The sequence below is a fragment of the Staurois parvus genome, unplaced genomic scaffold, assembly GCF_062004578.1.
Source record: "Staurois parvus isolate SC_StPar_1 unplaced genomic scaffold, SC_StPar_1.0 ptg000468l, whole genome shotgun sequence".
Lineage (NCBI taxonomy): Eukaryota > Metazoa > Chordata > Amphibia > Anura > Ranidae > Staurois > Staurois parvus.
The window spans coordinates 9,104,291-9,121,784 of NW_028318264.1; the positions used below are offsets into that span (position 1 = coordinate 9,104,291).

At 44.8% G+C, this 17,494-nt stretch overlaps 1 protein-coding gene across 1 annotated transcript in view; it reads left to right on the forward strand.

Annotated features, from left to right (window-relative positions):
* The first annotated feature begins 8,563 nt into the window (after positions 1-8,563).
* RMP24 (ribonuclease MRP subunit p24) overlaps positions 8,564-17,494 on the forward strand; it is a 33,415-nt gene continuing 24,484 nt past the window's right edge. Inside the window, exon 1 of the mRNA XM_089689035.1 lies at positions 8,564-8,769. Coding sequence (XP_089545161.1) covers positions 8,696-8,769 — 74 coding nt within the window. The 5' untranslated portion in view covers positions 8,564-8,695. The remainder of the gene's footprint in view (positions 8,770-17,494) is intronic.

Below are 17,494 nucleotides of genomic sequence, written 5' to 3' on the forward strand. Positions count from 1 at the left end.
CCCGAAACACTTCAGAATTCATCCTGCTGCTTTTGTCAGCAGTCACATCATCAATAAATACAAGAGAACCAGTTCCATTGGCAGCCATACATGCCCACGCCATGACACTACCACCACCATGCTTCACTGATGAGGTGGTATGCTTAGGATCATGAGCAGTTCCTTTCCTTCTCCATACTCTTCTCTTCCCATCACTCTGGTACAAGTTGATCTTGGTCTCATCTGTCCATAGGATGTTGTTCCAGAACTGTGAAGGCTTTTTTAGATGTCGTTTGGCAAACTCTAATCTGGCCTTCCTGTTTTTGAGACTCACCAATGGTTTACATCTTGTGGTGAACCCTCTGTGTTCACTCTGGTGAAGTCTTCTCTTGATTGTTGACTTTGACACACACACACACACACCTACCTCCTGGAGAGTGATCTTGATCTGGCCAACTGTTGTGAAGGGTGTTTTCTTCACCAGGGAAAGAATTCTTCGGTCATCCACCACAGTTGTTTTCCGTGGTCTTCCGGTTCTTTTGGTGTTGCTGAGCTCACCGGTGCATTCCTTCTTTTTAAGAATGTTCCAAACAGTTGTTTTGGCCACGTCTAGCAATGTTTTTGCTATCTCTCTGATGGGTTTGTTTTGTTTTTTCAGCCTAATGATGGCTTGCTTCACTGATAGTGACAGCTCTTTGGATCTCATCTTGAGAGTTGACAGCAACAGATTCCAAATGCAAATAGCACACTTGAAATGAACTCTAAACCTTTTGTCTGCTCATTGTAATTGGGATAATGAGGGAATAACACACACCTGGCCATGGAACAGCTGAAAAGGCAATTGTCCCATTACTTTTGGTTCCTTAACAAGTGGGAGGCACATATGCAAACTGTTGTAATTCCTACACCGTTCACCTGACCTGGATGTAAATACCCTCAAATTAAAGCTGACAGTCTGCAGTTAAAGCACATCTTGTTTGTTTCATTTCAAATCCATTGTGGTGGTGTATAGAGCCAAAAATGTTAGAATTGTTCCGATGTCCCAATATTTATGGACCTGAATGTATATATGTATATACAGTTGTGTTCAAAATAATAGCAGTGTGTTGAAAAAAGTGAATAAAGCTCAAAATCCTTCTTCTAATAGCGTTTATTTCCATACACACATTCTATTCCAAATCAAAACATAAAAGAAAAAATATCAAATTTGTGTTCCTATAAAAAAAAAAAAAATTGAAGAAAAGTGAATATTAGGCTGTTCAAAAAAATAGCAGTGTTTGTATTCTTCTTTACAAACTCAAACATTCATTATATAAACTGAAAAAAGTTTGAAGATTTTGCTTTCCTTTGAATCACTTAATATTTCATTGTATAAGCACTGTTTGAGAACTGCTGTACATCTGTGTTGCATGGAGTCAACCAACTTCTGGCCCCTGTGATCAGGTATTCCAGCCCAGGATGATTGGACTACATTCTACAGTTCTCCATTTCTTGGTTTTTCCTCAGAAACTGCATTTTTTATGTCACCCCACAAGTTTTCTATTGGATTAAGATCCGGGGATTGGGCTGGCCACTCCATAACGTCAATCTTGTTGGTCTGGAACCAAGATGTTGCACTGTTGCACTGATCCATGATCCCTGGTATGCGATAAATAGGCCCAACACCGTAGTATGAGAAACATCCCCATATCATGATGCTTGCGCAACCATGCTTCACTGTCTTCACAGTGTACTGTGGTTTGAATTCAGTGTTTGGGGGTCGTCTGACAAACTGTCTCCGGCCACTAGACCCAAAAAGAACAATCTTACTTTCATCAGTCCACAAATGTTGCGCCATTTCTCTTTAGGCCAGTCAATGTGCTCTTTGGCAAATTATAACCTCTTCAGCATGTCTTTTTTTCAACAGTGGGACTTTGTGGGGGCTTCTTGCAGATAGAAGACGGATATGTGAAGCCAAGCTAATTGTAACCGTACTTACAGGCAACTTTAGATCTTCTTTGATCTTACTGAAACTGATTGTTGGCTGAGTCCTTGCCATTTTGGCTATTCTTCTATCCATTCGAATGGTAGTTTTTAGCTTTCTTTCAGGTTTTGGTTGCCATTTTAAAGCATTTGCGATCATTTTAGCTGAGCAGCCTATCATTTTCTGCACTTCTTTATATGTTTTGCCCTCTCCAATCAACTTTTTAATCAAGGTACGCTGTTCTTCTGAAAAATGTCTCAAACGACCCATTTTCCTTAGAATTTCAGAGAGAAATGCACTGTAACCAGCATGTACAACATTTGCTGCCTTCCTTCCTTTAGAAGGGCAATAATTGCCACCTGTTTTTCAAAGAATGAATGACCTCACTAATAGAACTCCACACTGCTATTATTTTGAACATGCCCCTTTCAATTAGTGATTCAATTACACAGAATCAGCAGCATGCATGTCATGACTGTTGGGTCTGTTGGATTTCTATTACTCTACTACACCTGCTAGTAAATTATTTGCCATGTAGAAATATCATTTCTACCAAAAACAGTGATTGATCAGGTTAGTGATGTTTGACTGCTATTATTTTGAACACAACTGTATATGTGGGTGTGTGATTTTGCGCAGTCCTGCTGCCCTGTAGCAGTATTTCTGCTATAGGGCATCAGGCAAGCGGCTGTAAAACGTAACACGAGAACATGCAAAAAAAAAAAAAAACGCTCGCGCTTGGAAGAACCCCCTTCGTGAACGAGCCATCAGACTGGTGCTCCCCAGGCAATTTTAAAGGGTGCCTTGAATGAAATATAGTTTGAAAAACACTGGCTTATAGGAATGGGAACTATGGGAACTGCTGTAGCTCACGCTAAACTAAGCTACATTCCCTGACCACTGCAGGCATCGTCCTGGTATGAAGATTTGCAGTTGGTGGTTCCCTGATAAGCAGAAGTGATTCAAATGGCTGAAGTCTGCAGGTGGCGAAAGAGGGTCCTCTCATCCTGCCATTCAATCAGGGAGCCTGAGATTGCTCTGACGGCGGCAACAGCTGCACTAAACAGAGAGAGAGTAACTGACATTGTTCCTTCCTCTCTGTTACCTCCTATAAACCAGAACTGACAAGGATTTGTCACCTCTGGTTTTGGTTCTTTGTTTACCTGGCAGTGAGCGGCAAGGAAAGCAGCCAATAAGACCAATCTGTGTCTGGTCAAGTGCATTAGAGGCCAGAGGAGAAATATGGGGTCTAATAGACCCCAGATCTCTCCATACAGAGGACCTGTCATGGCCCATGCTATCCCAAGGAATATTGTTCATCTCTTGAGATAGCAATAAAGTTGATAAAAAAAAATTAAAGAGACAGCTAAGAAAAGTATTAAATAAAAGAAATAATAATGAAAGCGCCACCATGTTCATGTGCAAATCCATATGTAAACGGTGACTGCACCACACAGGTGAGGTACCGTTGTGAACATCAGCATGAGAGCAATCGTTTTAGCTTCAGACCTCCGTTGTAACCTGTAAAGGCATTTAAAGCGTTGCCTATGCAGATTTTTAGGCACCGTAGTTTGGCACTGTTCTATGGGCGGACGCATGATATGTATCCATTTACTCAGTGTAACATCATCTTGTATACTTTACCAAAAAAGTGGGAATTATATAGTGTTTGTGTGCAATAAAATTCATAAACCACTAGCCTACAGGGCACTTATACCCCCTTCCTGCCCAGGCCAATTTCCAGCCTTCGGTGCTGTCGCACTTTGAATGACAATTGCGCGGTCATGCAACACTGTACCCATATGACATTTTTATCATTTTTTTTTTTTTTTTTTTTTTTTTTTAGATAGAGCTTTATTTTGGTGGTATTTAATCACCTCTGGGTTTTTTATTTTTTGCTAAACAAACCAAAAACTGAAAATTTTGAAAAAAAAGTTTTATTTTAAAATTTTGTAAACAAGTGATTTTTCTCCTTCACTGATATGCGCTAATGAGGCTGCAGTGATGGGCACTGATGAGGAGACACTGGTAGGTGGCAGTGATGAGCATTGATAGGCATCACTGACGGACACGGATAGGCAGCACTGAAAGGCAGCTCAGATGGGCACTGATATGTTGCATTGATGTGGCACTGGCAGGTAGCACTGATGAGCACTGACAGCTGGCATTGATGGGCACTGACAGGTGGCACTGCTGGGGCTACACAGATCATCAGTGTAGATGTCCCCTCCGAGGAATGAGGATTACCTGCTCTCCTCTTCTCTAGAGCTGTCAGCGTGACAGCTCGTGAGGAGAGAAATGCAGATAACCGGCATTTCCCTGTTTACATGTGATCAGCTGTGATTGGACACAGCTGATCACATGACCGAGCCAACATCTTTGGCTCTGTTGATCGGTGATCCGCTATGTCCGAGGGACACAGCGTACTGACAGTCGCCACTCTCCCGGAGCTGTGCATGCGCGGTTAGAATGGGAGGACGTCATATGACCTCCTCCCAGAATGAGAGAACTGCCTTGCGCCCGTCATTGCCTTATATGGCGGCCAGGAGGTGGTTAAAGTGTATTTTTCCCCCAAACAACTGTTTGAAAAATACCACAATACACATACACAATACACAAATACCATGTGACATCAAAAATTGTAACACCCACCATTTTATTCTCTAGGGCCTCTGCTAAAACATTTTTTTAAATCAGTAGTAGACTGCAGGAGGGGGGGGGGGGGGGGGGGGGGAAGTCATCGCATGCTAGCACATTAAGTAAAAAAAAAAAAAAACTTACCTTAAAACGAAGCCCTCCAGCTGCTCGCTGTCACCGCTGTAGAGGCTTCCATCTTCACCCATCACCCTTCCTTGTTCACGAGCTCCAGCCGTCTGACAATTCTAGGCCACGATGACGTCACTCCTGCGCACTGGAGATCCAGGCAACAGCACACAGCTCTGAAGGAACCGCACAGAATATCTCCTAAACAGTACACGGCTGGCAAAAACACTCACCTTTCCAGGTGGACGCCATATGGCGTCCTTTCAGGCATGCGCAGTTTGCATGCCTGCAGAGCCACGCAGCGGCGAGATCTGGCACTGGCCGTGTACTTTGGACATGGCCGATGAGAGATCTGAGTACTGGCCCCGTTGCCGGTACCATGTGACCAATCACAGCAGGTCACATGACATTTGTATACAATGGATGGCTTCATTCATGCCATCCATTGTATACTAGTGTACCTAGCTGTGAATGGTCACAGCGATCACATGCACAAGCTGGGCTAATCTCCAACTCCTCCTCCACCAAACTCCAAAATGCACCACAGAAATGGAAAGAATGCTCCAGATAGTGAAGTATATCAAAACCAATTTGTACTTTATTAATACTCTTAAAATATGCATTCACATTTGTTTGTGTGCTCCTGGGACACTGCAGGATCAATCTTTGTAAATACTTTTTGTGAATGAAACAGCATACAATTCCCTTATCCAAGATGGCAGTACATACACTTCCGGTTCCAGGTTGATGGCATTGGAGTGCCCTATGCATTACGTCATGACATGTGACTTCATCAGGAGGACAGACAATTGCGCAGTCATGCAGCACTGTACATACATTAAATTTGTCATTTTTTTCCCACAAATAGAGCTTTCTTTCGGTGGTATGTGATCACCTCTGTGGTTTTTTATTTTTTGCACTATAAACAAAAAAAAAAACAAATTTTGAAAAAAAATGTTTTTGACTTTTTGCTATAAAACATCCAATAGCAAAATTAAAAAAATCAAATTTCATCATAAATTTAGGCCAAAAAGTATTGTACTACATGTCTTTGCTAACAAAAATCCCAATACATGTAAATTAATTGGTTTACATGAAAGTTATAGCATCTACAAACGGTGGTATATATGCTGGAATTTTTATTATTTTTGTTATACTAGTAATAGTAATGGCGGCGATCAGCAACTCATAGCGGGACTGCGGTGGGCATTCTGACACCGGGTGGGAACTAACTGCCACTGACATCACCAGAGACACTAATAGAGTGATCAGTGCTAATAAAAAATTGACACTGTACTAATGACAGTGGGCAGGAAGGGGTTAACATCTGGGGCGATCAAAGGATTTACTGTGTGCGTTTTATTTTGGAGACATGCTGTTTTGTACTTCTCTGCTTTGCAGAGAGATACGACACAGCATGTCCATGCCGATAGGAGAGATACCTGTGTTGTTCACAGTTTCCGGGGGAATTGCCGGCCGGGACCCAGTGATTGACATCCCTAGCCACCAATGGCAGCACAGGTAGTTCGGGTTGCGACTGCACCCCCTACCCAGAAATGCAAATAACACACATATAATATATATACACACACACACTTGGTGAATAAGTTTTGTGCTTTTATTTACAAAGTCCAGTGAACACACGGTGCATAAAAAAAAAAACAAAAAAAAAACAGCAAAACAAAAAATAAAGCCTGGCCACACTGGGCTAACTACAACACACAGCTTTCCTATCTAGCGGTCTGTATGCAGCCTACCACTGCTCAGACACAGGGTGTTCACACAGTTCCAAAATCACAGCGATTGTTTCTCACCATAGGTTGGTTTGGTTGCTCCCCAGTCTGTCTTACACAGCCAACTGGTTCCAGGTTGGCGCATTCTCCCTATGCAGCCTGGGAGTTTTATAGAGCCCAGAGCCCTTAACTCACTACACCTGAGCTAATTATCCACAGTGAGCCACACAGGATCACTACACAGCACAACAGGAGAAATAGTCTGTGTAGAGCAGGAACCTGGGACAAATATATCTCCCATCCTGAACACATCCCCTAGTTCTTCCTGACCTCCTGTCACAATATATATACAGTCAGGTCCATAAATATTGGGACATGGACACAATTCTAACATTTTTGTCTCTATACACCACCACAATGGATTTGAAATGAAACTAACAAGATGTGCTTTAACTGCAGACTGTCAGCTTTAATTTGAGTGTATTTACATCCAAATCAGGTGAACGGTGTAGGAATTACAACAGTTTGCATATGTGCCTCCCACTTTTTAAGGGACCAAAAGTAATGGGACAGAATAATAATCATAAATCTAACTTTCACTTTTTAATACTTGGTTGCAAATCCTTTGCAGTCAATGACAGCCTGAAGTGTGGAACGCATAGACATCACCAGACGCTGGGTTTCATCCCTGGTGATGCTCTGCCAGGCCTCTACTGCAACTGTCTTCAGTTCCTGCTTGTTCTTGGGGCATTTTCCCTTCAGTTTTGTCTTCAGCAAGTGAAATGCATGCTCAATCGGATTCAGGTCAGGTGATTGACTTGGCCATTGCATAACATTCCACTTCTTTCCCTCAAAAAACTCTTTGGTTGCTTTTGCAGTATGCTTTGGGTCATTGTCCATCTGCACTGTGAAGCGGCGTCCAATGAGTTCTGAAGCATTTGGCTGAATATGAGCAGATAATATTCCCGAAACACTTCAGAATTCATCCTGCTGCTTTTGTCAGCAGTCACATCATCAATAAATACAAGAGAAGCAGTTCCATTGGCAGCCATACATGCCCACGTCATGACACTACCACCACTATTACTATGGTAACATTGTACTACTTTGGTTATAGTGAAATATGAAAAAAAAAAATCTTAAAAAAAAAGAAAGAAATGTAATAAAAATTATAAATAAAAAAATAAAAAAAAGTATTCTTTTTTCCATACTGTCACCAGTCAGTGTCCCTGATCACCGCCATGCCAGTTATATGATGATGCTGTACTGAACTGGTGACAGTATGTAAAAAAAAAATAGTGAAAATAATTTTAATTTTTTCATTTTTCAAAAAATATGACAAAAAAAAATACAACTTCAAAAAACTTGCCATGCCTCTTATGAAATACATTGGACTGTCTACTCTGCAAAAAGGGGTCATTTGGGGGATATCTGTACTGTTCTGACATTCTTAGACCTCAAGATATTAGATTGCCCGTCAGTACTTCAGGATTGATCAATATTCAGATCTATACCATAGTTTGTGAACTCTATAACTTTCCTACAAACTAAAAAATACATCCTAATTTGGGTTATTTTCACCAAAGACATGTAGCAGAATACATCTCGGCCTAAATGTATGAAGAACAAATATTTATTTGTAAACTTTTATAACAGAAACAAAGAAAGATGTGATTTTATTTCAAACTTTTCGGTCTTTTTTTGTTAATTTAGCAAAAAATAAAAACCCCAGCGGTGATTAAATACCACCAAAAGAAAGCTCTAGTTGTGTGAAGAAAATGATAAAAATTTTAGTTTGGGTACAATGTTGTATGACCGCGCAATTGTCATTCAAAGTGTGAGAGCGCTGAAACCTGGAAACTGGCCTGGGCAGGACGGGGTATAAGTGCCCGGCATGGAAGAGGTTAATGTTTAGAGGTACAAAGTCATGTCTAGTAAAACAATGTATTCTGTTTTCCATATAAGTGAGAAGTCAGACCTGGCCTGGTGTTGAGGTGGTTAAGCTTTACATCCGGGACATTTACACTCTCACTGAAAACCCAGCAATAGCCATGTGATCACACAGACACGTGACATGACAGCCTCCTATACAACACACGGCACTGCCTGTGCTCTACACTATGTCACTATACACTCTGTCCCAGCAAGCAGGAAGCACATCGCATCTGCTCATTGGTCTAAGCTGGCCACGTGATGGTGACTTCATGAAAGGTCCTATAATCCCCGGGCTCCATGTGGTATTCCTCTCGGTGACACCATGACTGGAACGTACCAAAGGAAAGCAGCTGTGGCGGTGAAAGACTTCTGTCCGGGGCTGTCCCGGCATCTCTTGTGAGTTCATAGCGAGCTTCGTGTGGTGTGATGATACAGTATGAGGGTAAAGCTGTGCGACCGGCGCCAGGACCTAGCATGGCCATGTGCTTCCTGTACATGTATGTGTGTTTAGGTGGGGGAGTGTAGCAGCGTGTGTGACCTTCCTATACTACTTTGGTGAATCGGCGTGTGTGCTTTTATTTCTTCTTGTAACAGTCACCTCTCCTCCCTAATCCTTGCTGACTTACACCTAGGTTCACACTCAAGCTGTTTTGATCCTTCATTGATCGAACCTTCAGTTGATTGATCAGTCCTTTTAGCGATCAACTCTATTATCGATCGCTGTAATGGAAAAGGTCAGTCAATCAATGGGTTGGTGGATTGGAGGGGGAGGGGTCGACTGGTCAATCGGAGGGGTCGATTGGAGGGGGAGGGGTCGACTGGTCAATCGGAGGGGTCGACTGGTCAATCGGAGGGGTCAATTGGAGGGGGTCGACGGGTCGATGGGAGGGGGTCGATGGGAGGGGGTCGACGGGTCGATTGGAGGGGGTCGATCGGAGGGGGTCGACGGGTCCATTGAAGGGGGTCGACGGGTCAATCGGAGGGGTCGGGTCGATCGGCGGGGTTTACTGGTCGATTGGAGGGGGCGATCGGAGGGAGGGTTGATCGGAGAGAGAGAGGGTTGACTGGTCATTCGGAGGGAAGGTTGATCAGTCAAAGGAAAGCTCCAAAATTGCAGCTATATCAAAATCCATGGATGAAGGATGACCAGGGAGGAGAGGTGTGGGTTAAAAAAAACCCCATCAAAGTCGTATACTAAAGCTTAAATCATATCTATGCTGAGACTTCTGTGAGATAACCTAGAAGTCAATGGGGCTGAAGTCCACCAGGAACCTTTTCCAGAGTCGCACTGTGCTGAGTTGAATAGCAGGGCATCATTGAATATAATGCGATTTCCCTTGTCAGACGATTCTGTAAATCGGGACCTGAAAATGTCCCATCGGTTCGTTGTGTTTTTGATGTGGTTTCCATTCATTTCAATGGAGAGATGCTTTTTAGGTGTGTGCTTTTCTTGTTTTGTTTTTTTTCTTTCTTTTTTTTAACTGGACCAAACATTCACCAAAACCGCAGCAAGCAGAATTTATTTTTTTAACTGCGAAGTGAACGGACCAGTGTGAAGAATTGCCTAGGATTTTGCTTTTAACTAAAGAACGCACCAAAGTGGGATCAGTGATCAGAGGTCATGGGTGATTTTCAGCAGCTATTATCTCCTGCTTGCGCTGCTTCCATTATGTTATCCCCTTCATGATGAAAGTAAAACAAATCCTCATCTTATTAGGGTACATGCACACTGGATGTTATAAACGACTGCTCTGGATATTTTTCTGGTTCCAAAAAAAAAATGCTTGATGCTGGTAAACGTGTACTGTTTACCCGCATCAAGCACTTGGGCGTTTATTCATTTAATTGGTTGGAATAAATCATTTATTTTGGCCATTGAAATGAAAAAGTGGCTAAGCACTAAACGCACCTGGTGTTAATGCACACTTAGCCAGGTTTGGTGTTTTTTTTTTCTGTAAAAACACGTGATGTTTCCACACTGCTCAAAAAAAAAAAAAAAAAAAAAAAAGTGTATAGCATCAAGTCAGTTAACCGCTTCCTGACCGCCCTGTAGTAGAAGTACTGGTACAGGGTGGCGGAGATGCTCAGAATCGTGTGTGTGTGTATGTATATGTGTATATATATATATATGTGTGTGATTTTGTATTCCCAGGTAGTTCCCTACCCGTACAGCTATTGGCTCCTTGGCATGCCAGTCACCGGGTCCCAGCTGGGACTCGGTGATTGTCGGCGGAGCTGCCAGGGGAGAGGTCTGTATGTAAACACAGATCTCTCCCCTGTCAGCACAAACAGGCTGCTTTGTATTGCTCTGAATAGCAGAGCAATACAAAGCAGCTTGTCTCCCTAGTAAAACACAGCACACTCATTACCGTAGTACAGTGTCCGTGCTTTTTATTAGCACTGATCACAGTACTTGTGTCCCCCCAATCCTGCAATAAGACACTGATCGCCGCCATTACTAGTACCAAAAAAACAAAACCATTCCACTATATATACCACCATTTGTAAACGCTATAACTTTCACATAAACCAATTAATTTACACGTATTGGGATATTTTAGCAAAGACATGTAGCAGAATACATTTTGGCCTACATTTATGATGAAATTTGATTTTTTAAATGTTTTTATTGGACATGTTTAATAGCAAAAAGTCAAAAATATTGGGGTTTTTTTATAGCGCAAAAAATAAAAAATGCACAGGCGATCAAATACTACCAAAAGAAAGCTCTAATTGTGGGGAAAAAAGGACATACATTTTATTTGGGTGTAGCGTTGCATGATCGTGCAATTGTCAGTTAAAGTAACACAGCGCCGTAACACAAAAAATGGCCTGGTCAGGAAGGGGGGGGGGGGGGGGTAAATCCTCTGGAGGGCAAGTAGTTAAAAATCAAAACCACAAAAAGTCCAAAACCACTGAAAGAAAGCTCTATTTGGGGTGGGGAAAGGACACAAATTTCAATGTACAACGTTGCATGACCACACAATTGTCAGTTAAAGTAACGCAGCGCCGTATCGCAAAAAATGGTCTGGTCGGGGGGGCAGGGTAAATCCTCTGGAGGGCAAGTGGTTAAACTCCTGGGATATTGATCTGGTCAGTTAAGTAGCAGAGGGGGTTGTTAATCAGTTTCAGCTGCTTTTGGTGTTAATGAAATTAATAGGTGCACTAGATGGGCAACAATGAGATGACCCCCAAAACAGGAATGGTTTTACAGCAGGGTGGATTTGATTTAAATAACTAGTAAAAAGGCTCAATTTAGATCATATTTTTAAAGAGCAACTGTCATCTCCTCCTCTGACCCGCTGTTGACTCGCCTACAGTCCCATTCGCTTTAATGGGACAACTGGTGATGAGGCAGTGACACAAGGTGAGGGACTTGGTGGCAGCAGGTGAGTGGATACCTGCTAACAGGCACTGCCGTGATGGATCTAAAATGACAGGTGCTCTTTAAAAGTAAGGAATCCGACTCATTCTTGCTGGTAGTTAGAATCCTTCATATTTGCAAACCAAATGAAGGTTTCCTTTTTAGAATAATAAGCTGTCCGGTTAGTAAAACAGCGATATCACAACCGATTTTAGGTTAATAGGTTAATCACACAGAGCTGGAGAACGACTCGGATTATTTTATTTCATGGTTTTTCTCATGGTTGCTGTGAAATTGTGTGAATGCGTCAATGCAGTGCGTGTGATCTCAGCTTGCAGAACTTGGATTCATTGAATGAGCTTACTAAAAATGTAAATATTGCAGAATATACAGCCTCATGCTACATAACTAAGCTCCTTTTCATGCTGAATAAACTAAATTATTAATGTATCTTAGAAAACTATCTTTAGATAGATTTTTACCCCAAAAGCATTTTATTAACAAATCTGGTAAAAATAAAAAATTTTTTTTTTTTTTTTTTAATCAATTTTATCCACCCTGTTTTACAGGCAGAGGTCACTGACATTTTTTTTTCCCTACTCATCTTTTCTGACTGTTTTTCACTAGTTTTGTATTTGGCTAGGGTCAGTGTCACAACTGGTAGCATGAGGCGATACCTGGACCCTACAGAGGTTGCAAAGGCAGTCCAACTCCTCCAGCATGGCACATCAATACGTATCATTGCCGGAAGGTTTGCTGTGTCTCCCAGCACAGTCTCAAGAGCATGGAGGAGATTCCAGGAGACAGGCAGTTACTCTAGGAGCGCTGGACAGGGCCATAGAGAAGGTCTTTAACCCATCAGCAGGACCGGTGTCTGCTCCTTTGTGCAAGGAGAACCAGGATGAGCACTGTCAGAGCCCTACAAAATGACCTCCAGCAGGCCACTGGTGTGAATGTCTCTGACCAAACAATCAGAAACAGACTTCATGAGGCTAAAATCCTTGGTCCCATTCTCAGACCCTATGCTAGTGCAGTGGGTGCTGGGTTCCTCCTGGTGCATGACAATGCCCAGCCTCGTGGTGGGAGCATGCACACAGTTCCTGGAGGATGAAGAAATTGAATGGCTCCCACGCTCACCTGACCTAAATCCAATACAACACTTGCAGGATATCATGTTTCGGTCCATCCGACGACACCAGGTTGCACCTCAGACTCTCCAGGAGCTCAGGGATGCCCTGGTCCAGATCTGGGAGGAAATACCCCAGGACACCATCTGTCTCATTAGGAGCATGCCCCGACGTTGTCAGACATGCATACAAGCACGTGGGGGCCATACAAACTACGGAGTACCATTTTGAGTTACTGCAATGCAATTTCAGACTGCTGGATACTTTCTTCACTTTGATTTTCAGGGTGTCTGAATTCAGTCCTCTGTAGGTTGATTTTCATTTCCATCAAACGATGGGGCATCCTTATGTTCCTAACACATTACCCCGTCCATGTCAGTATTAATATTCTGCATGATATTTTTCCCCATTGAGATCTGATGTGTTTTCAAAGTATTCCTTAAACCGCTTCCCGACCGCCCTATAGAAGAAAAACTGCTACAGGGCGGCACGATGCGCAAAATCACGTGTGTGTATATATATATATACAGGATTTCACATTTCTGGGTAGGAGGTGCACGTGCACCCTACCCGCTCCACCATTCGTGGCCGCTGCTGTCAATCACAGGGTCCCGGCCAATGATTACTCGCTGGTGACCGCTGATTGCCGAGCATGTCTGACGGGGAGAACGGTTTGTAAACAAAACAGTTCTCTTCCGTGTCAGCTCATGCACACTGCTTTGGACGGCTGTGCAGAGAGCACGGCCATGCAAAGCAGTGTGCTTACAGTGAAGTACACAGTTAACCCTTTGATCGCCCCTCATGTTAACCCCTCCTGCCCAGTTCTATTAGTACAGTGTCAGTGCCTTTTTTTTTTTTAAGCACTGATCACTGTGTTGGTGTCACTGGGGATGTCATTGTTGACATCAAGTCAGTTCCTTCCAGTGCCAGAATACCTGCTGCAGTCCAGTTATAATTTGCTGATTGCCACCATTACTAGTAAAAAAAAAATAAAATAAAATCCCTGTGTATATATACAGAGCAGAATACATTTTCGCATAAATTTATGATGAAATTAGATTTTTAAAAACATTTTTTACTGGACATGTTTAAGCACTTACCCTCCTGAGGATTTACCCCCCCCCCCCTTCCTGACCAGGGCATTTTTTGCGTCACGGCGCTGCATTGTTTTAACTGACAATTGCGCAGTCATGCAATACTGCATCCAGATTACATTTACGTCCTTTTTTCCCCATGACTTGAGCTTTCTTTCCGTGGTATTTGATCGCCTGTGCGGTTTTATTTTTTGCGCTATAAACAAAAAAAGACCGACAATTTTGAAAGAAAAAAAAAACAATATTTTTTACTTTTTGCTGTTAAACATGTCCAGTAAAAAAATAAAAAAAATAAAATTTTGTCAAATTTAGGCCAAAATGTATTCTGCTACATGTAGATCTATTGGCATCCGGGTTCAACAACAAGGTCAGTCTTCTTTTTGTGTCCAGGGTAAGAGACCCTCACATGGCAGGGGTAGACACCTTCGTGATTCCTTGGAACCAGTTCTCACTGATTTATGCCTTTCCTCTGATCCAGCTGCTGCCACATCTCTTACGCAGGATTCGGAGGGGTCTAATCCAGTGATACAGATTGCTCTGGTCTTGCCCAGGAGTGCCTAAAACTCACACATACTAAAGATGGCAATAGACAGGCCGTGGGCCCTGCCATTTCAGCCAGACTTGTCATCTTAAGGTCCTATATTGACCCAGCTTTATGATTGTGAAATTTGATGGTGTGGCTATTGAAACCCAGATCATGAAACTGTTTGGATTCTGTCATTCCCATCATGTTGGGTCCTAGACAGGAAGTTTCTAGAAATATTTATTACAGAACCTGGAAGGCTTACATTGCCTGATTTGAGGTTCACAAATGGTACCCACGAAAGTATGTTATTGGCAGGATTTTGTTGTTTATTCAAACGGTTGCAGAAAAATTTGGCTGTTGGTACCATTAAGGGCCAAGTTTCAGCATTGGCTATTTTTCCCGAGTCATCTTCTAGGACAGCTCACTTGAGAGATAGGGCTCCTCCCAGGAAACACCCGCTCCACCTTTTTTTCCCTTTATAGGCGTCCTCTCTCCCATTGGCCCCCAGTTTTAGTGTTTCCTCCGGCCAGGAAGGAGCTACGCCCGTTTTTTATTTTTTATCTGGGCTCTCTGGCGGAGTACAGAGGGTCCCTGGCTGGGGCCCCCCCTTCCTCCAAGCAAGGCAGGGGCCTTGTGAGGGGGGGGACCTTTCAGCCAGTTTCACTCTGGATGCCCGTTGTGGGGTGGGGGCGTCGGCCCCAGATGGTCCCAGCGGGGCTCTCCAGGGGGGTAGAGCCCGCTCCGCCGACCGAGGCATTGGTGCCTTTCCCTGCGGGGTTTTCAGGTAAGTCTTACCTGCTCCTGGATCCCGGCAGCATGGCCAGGAGGCTCGGCTGCGGAGGGTCTGGACGCTGCGATCGCGTCACTTCCGGGCGCCGGGTGTCGTCACTTCCGGCGCAGGAGCAGGGAACGGCCGCCGCCATCTTGGAAATGGGCGGCGGGCCGTGGAAGGAACCCGTGCCACGGCCGCTTCTCCACCGGCGGCCGTGAGAGGGGGGGTCGGCGAGGGGGGATCGCAGGGGGGGGCGGAGCCCACCAGCCCCTGAAAAACCGTCGCACCGAGGCAGAGTCTGCGGCGGCATGGAGGCAGATCTGTCAGGAGCGGGGGAGGCCTGCAGTAAGGTAAGGGCCTTTGTTTGGCAACTTTCTTTTGTTTTTACCCCCCCCCTCCCCCCCCCTCCCCATGATGATTGGGTACCCCCCACGCACACACAGCCCCCCTCCCCCCCCCAGGCCCACGGCTGGAGCTTTCACAGTGGCACAGGGGGGGAGGCGTTGCTGTTACAGACGCATGAACGTGTGTATCTCCTTGTCCCCAGATGGGCCCACAGGAGGAGGATAGAGGGGAGAAAGAAGCTCCTTGTGAGCAGAAAAAGAAGTGTGCCACTTGTAGGAAGAAACTGGCGAGCTCCTGGAGGAAGCAGCTCTGCCAGGGGTGCATAGACAAGCTCATCAAGAAGGAGTCTGGATCTCTTTTTAAAGACTTCCTACAGAATATGACACAAGAGATGTCCAAGACATTTCAAAGCTTCAGAGAACAGAAGCCGGGACCGGCCCAGGATGAGCCCCAACCGGGCACTTCTGGCACCCAAGGGGGGAAAAAGAGGAAGCTGGTAGCGCCGGTAAGGGACTGGGAGGAGGACGAACAGTCGGACACCTCAGACTCGGAGGAGGGTGAGATTGAGGCTCAGGGCCCAAAGGCAGACAGGTTCCTTTTTCAGGTGGAAGACACGGAGGACCTGTTAAAGGTGATCTATGAGACCCTGGATCTGGAGGAAGAACAGCAGGACCTCTCTCTCCACAACCAACTGTACGCAGGGCTACAGGCAAAAAGCAGCCGTACATTCCCAGTACACCCTGCCCTATGGTCCACGATCAGGAGAGAATGGGAAGAGCCAGAGAAGAAGGCTTTCCTTCCCAAGAACCTCAAGAGACGTTTCCCCTTTAAGGAGGAAGATGCCTCGGTTTGGGAGACTTGCCCAAAGCCAGACGCCCCTCTCTCGAGGATCTCGAAGGACACGGATCTGTCCTTTGAAGACGGTGGGTCCCTAAAAGACCCGATGGATCGGAAAGCGGATGCCTTCCTGAAGAGGGCATGGGAAGCGTCCGCAGTGAATTTTAAACCTGCAGTGGCAACGACCTGTGTGTCCAGAACCCTGGATGTGTGGTTGGGGCAGCTCCGTTCGCATCTGGAACAAGGCACTCCGGGGGAAGAGATTCTGAAGTCCCTTCCGGTGCTGGAGAAAGCGGTAGCCTTCATCGCGGACGCATCAGCAGAGACCATCAGACTCTCTGCTAGATCTACAGCGCTCATAAACACGGCAAGGAGGGCTATCTGGCTGAAATCGTGGCAGGGGGATCTGGCCTCCAAATCTAAACTCTGTGGCCTGCCGTTTGAAGGTAAACTCCTTTTCGGCCCGGAGCTGAATTCAGTCCTGGAAAGGTCGGCCGACAGGAAAAAGAGCTTCACGGTCCCCAGCAGGCAGGTTGGACGGAAGGGGTTTCGCCCATCCAGGCGATACGCGTCGAGGGAAGCTAGGTTCCAAACCCAGCGCCCAGGCTGGGGCGCAAGAAGAGGCAGGAACGAGCCGAGAGGCAGGGGAGGTTTCCTTTTCAACCCCAGCCAGAATAGACCCAAAACCCAGCCGAAGTGACTGGAGAGGCCAGGTGGGAGCGAGGCTGGGGCGCTTCCACGCACAATGGCTAAGGATAACCCAGAACACCTACATTCTGGAGGCCATCCACAGGGGGTACAGAATAGAGTTCACAAGGGCCCCCCCTCAGAGATTCTTTGCAACACCCCTGCCAAAGGACAGGGCTATGGCGGATGCGCTGGTGGACCTCCTACAAGATATGCTCAGTCAGAACGTTATCTGCCAGTTGAGAGAAGAGGAAAGGGGAAGTGGATTCTTCTCCCATTTCTTTCTAAGGGAAAAAACCGTCAGGTACTTACAGGATGATATTGAATCTGCGGAAGGTGAACGAGTTCGTGAGGCCCAGCAAATTCCGT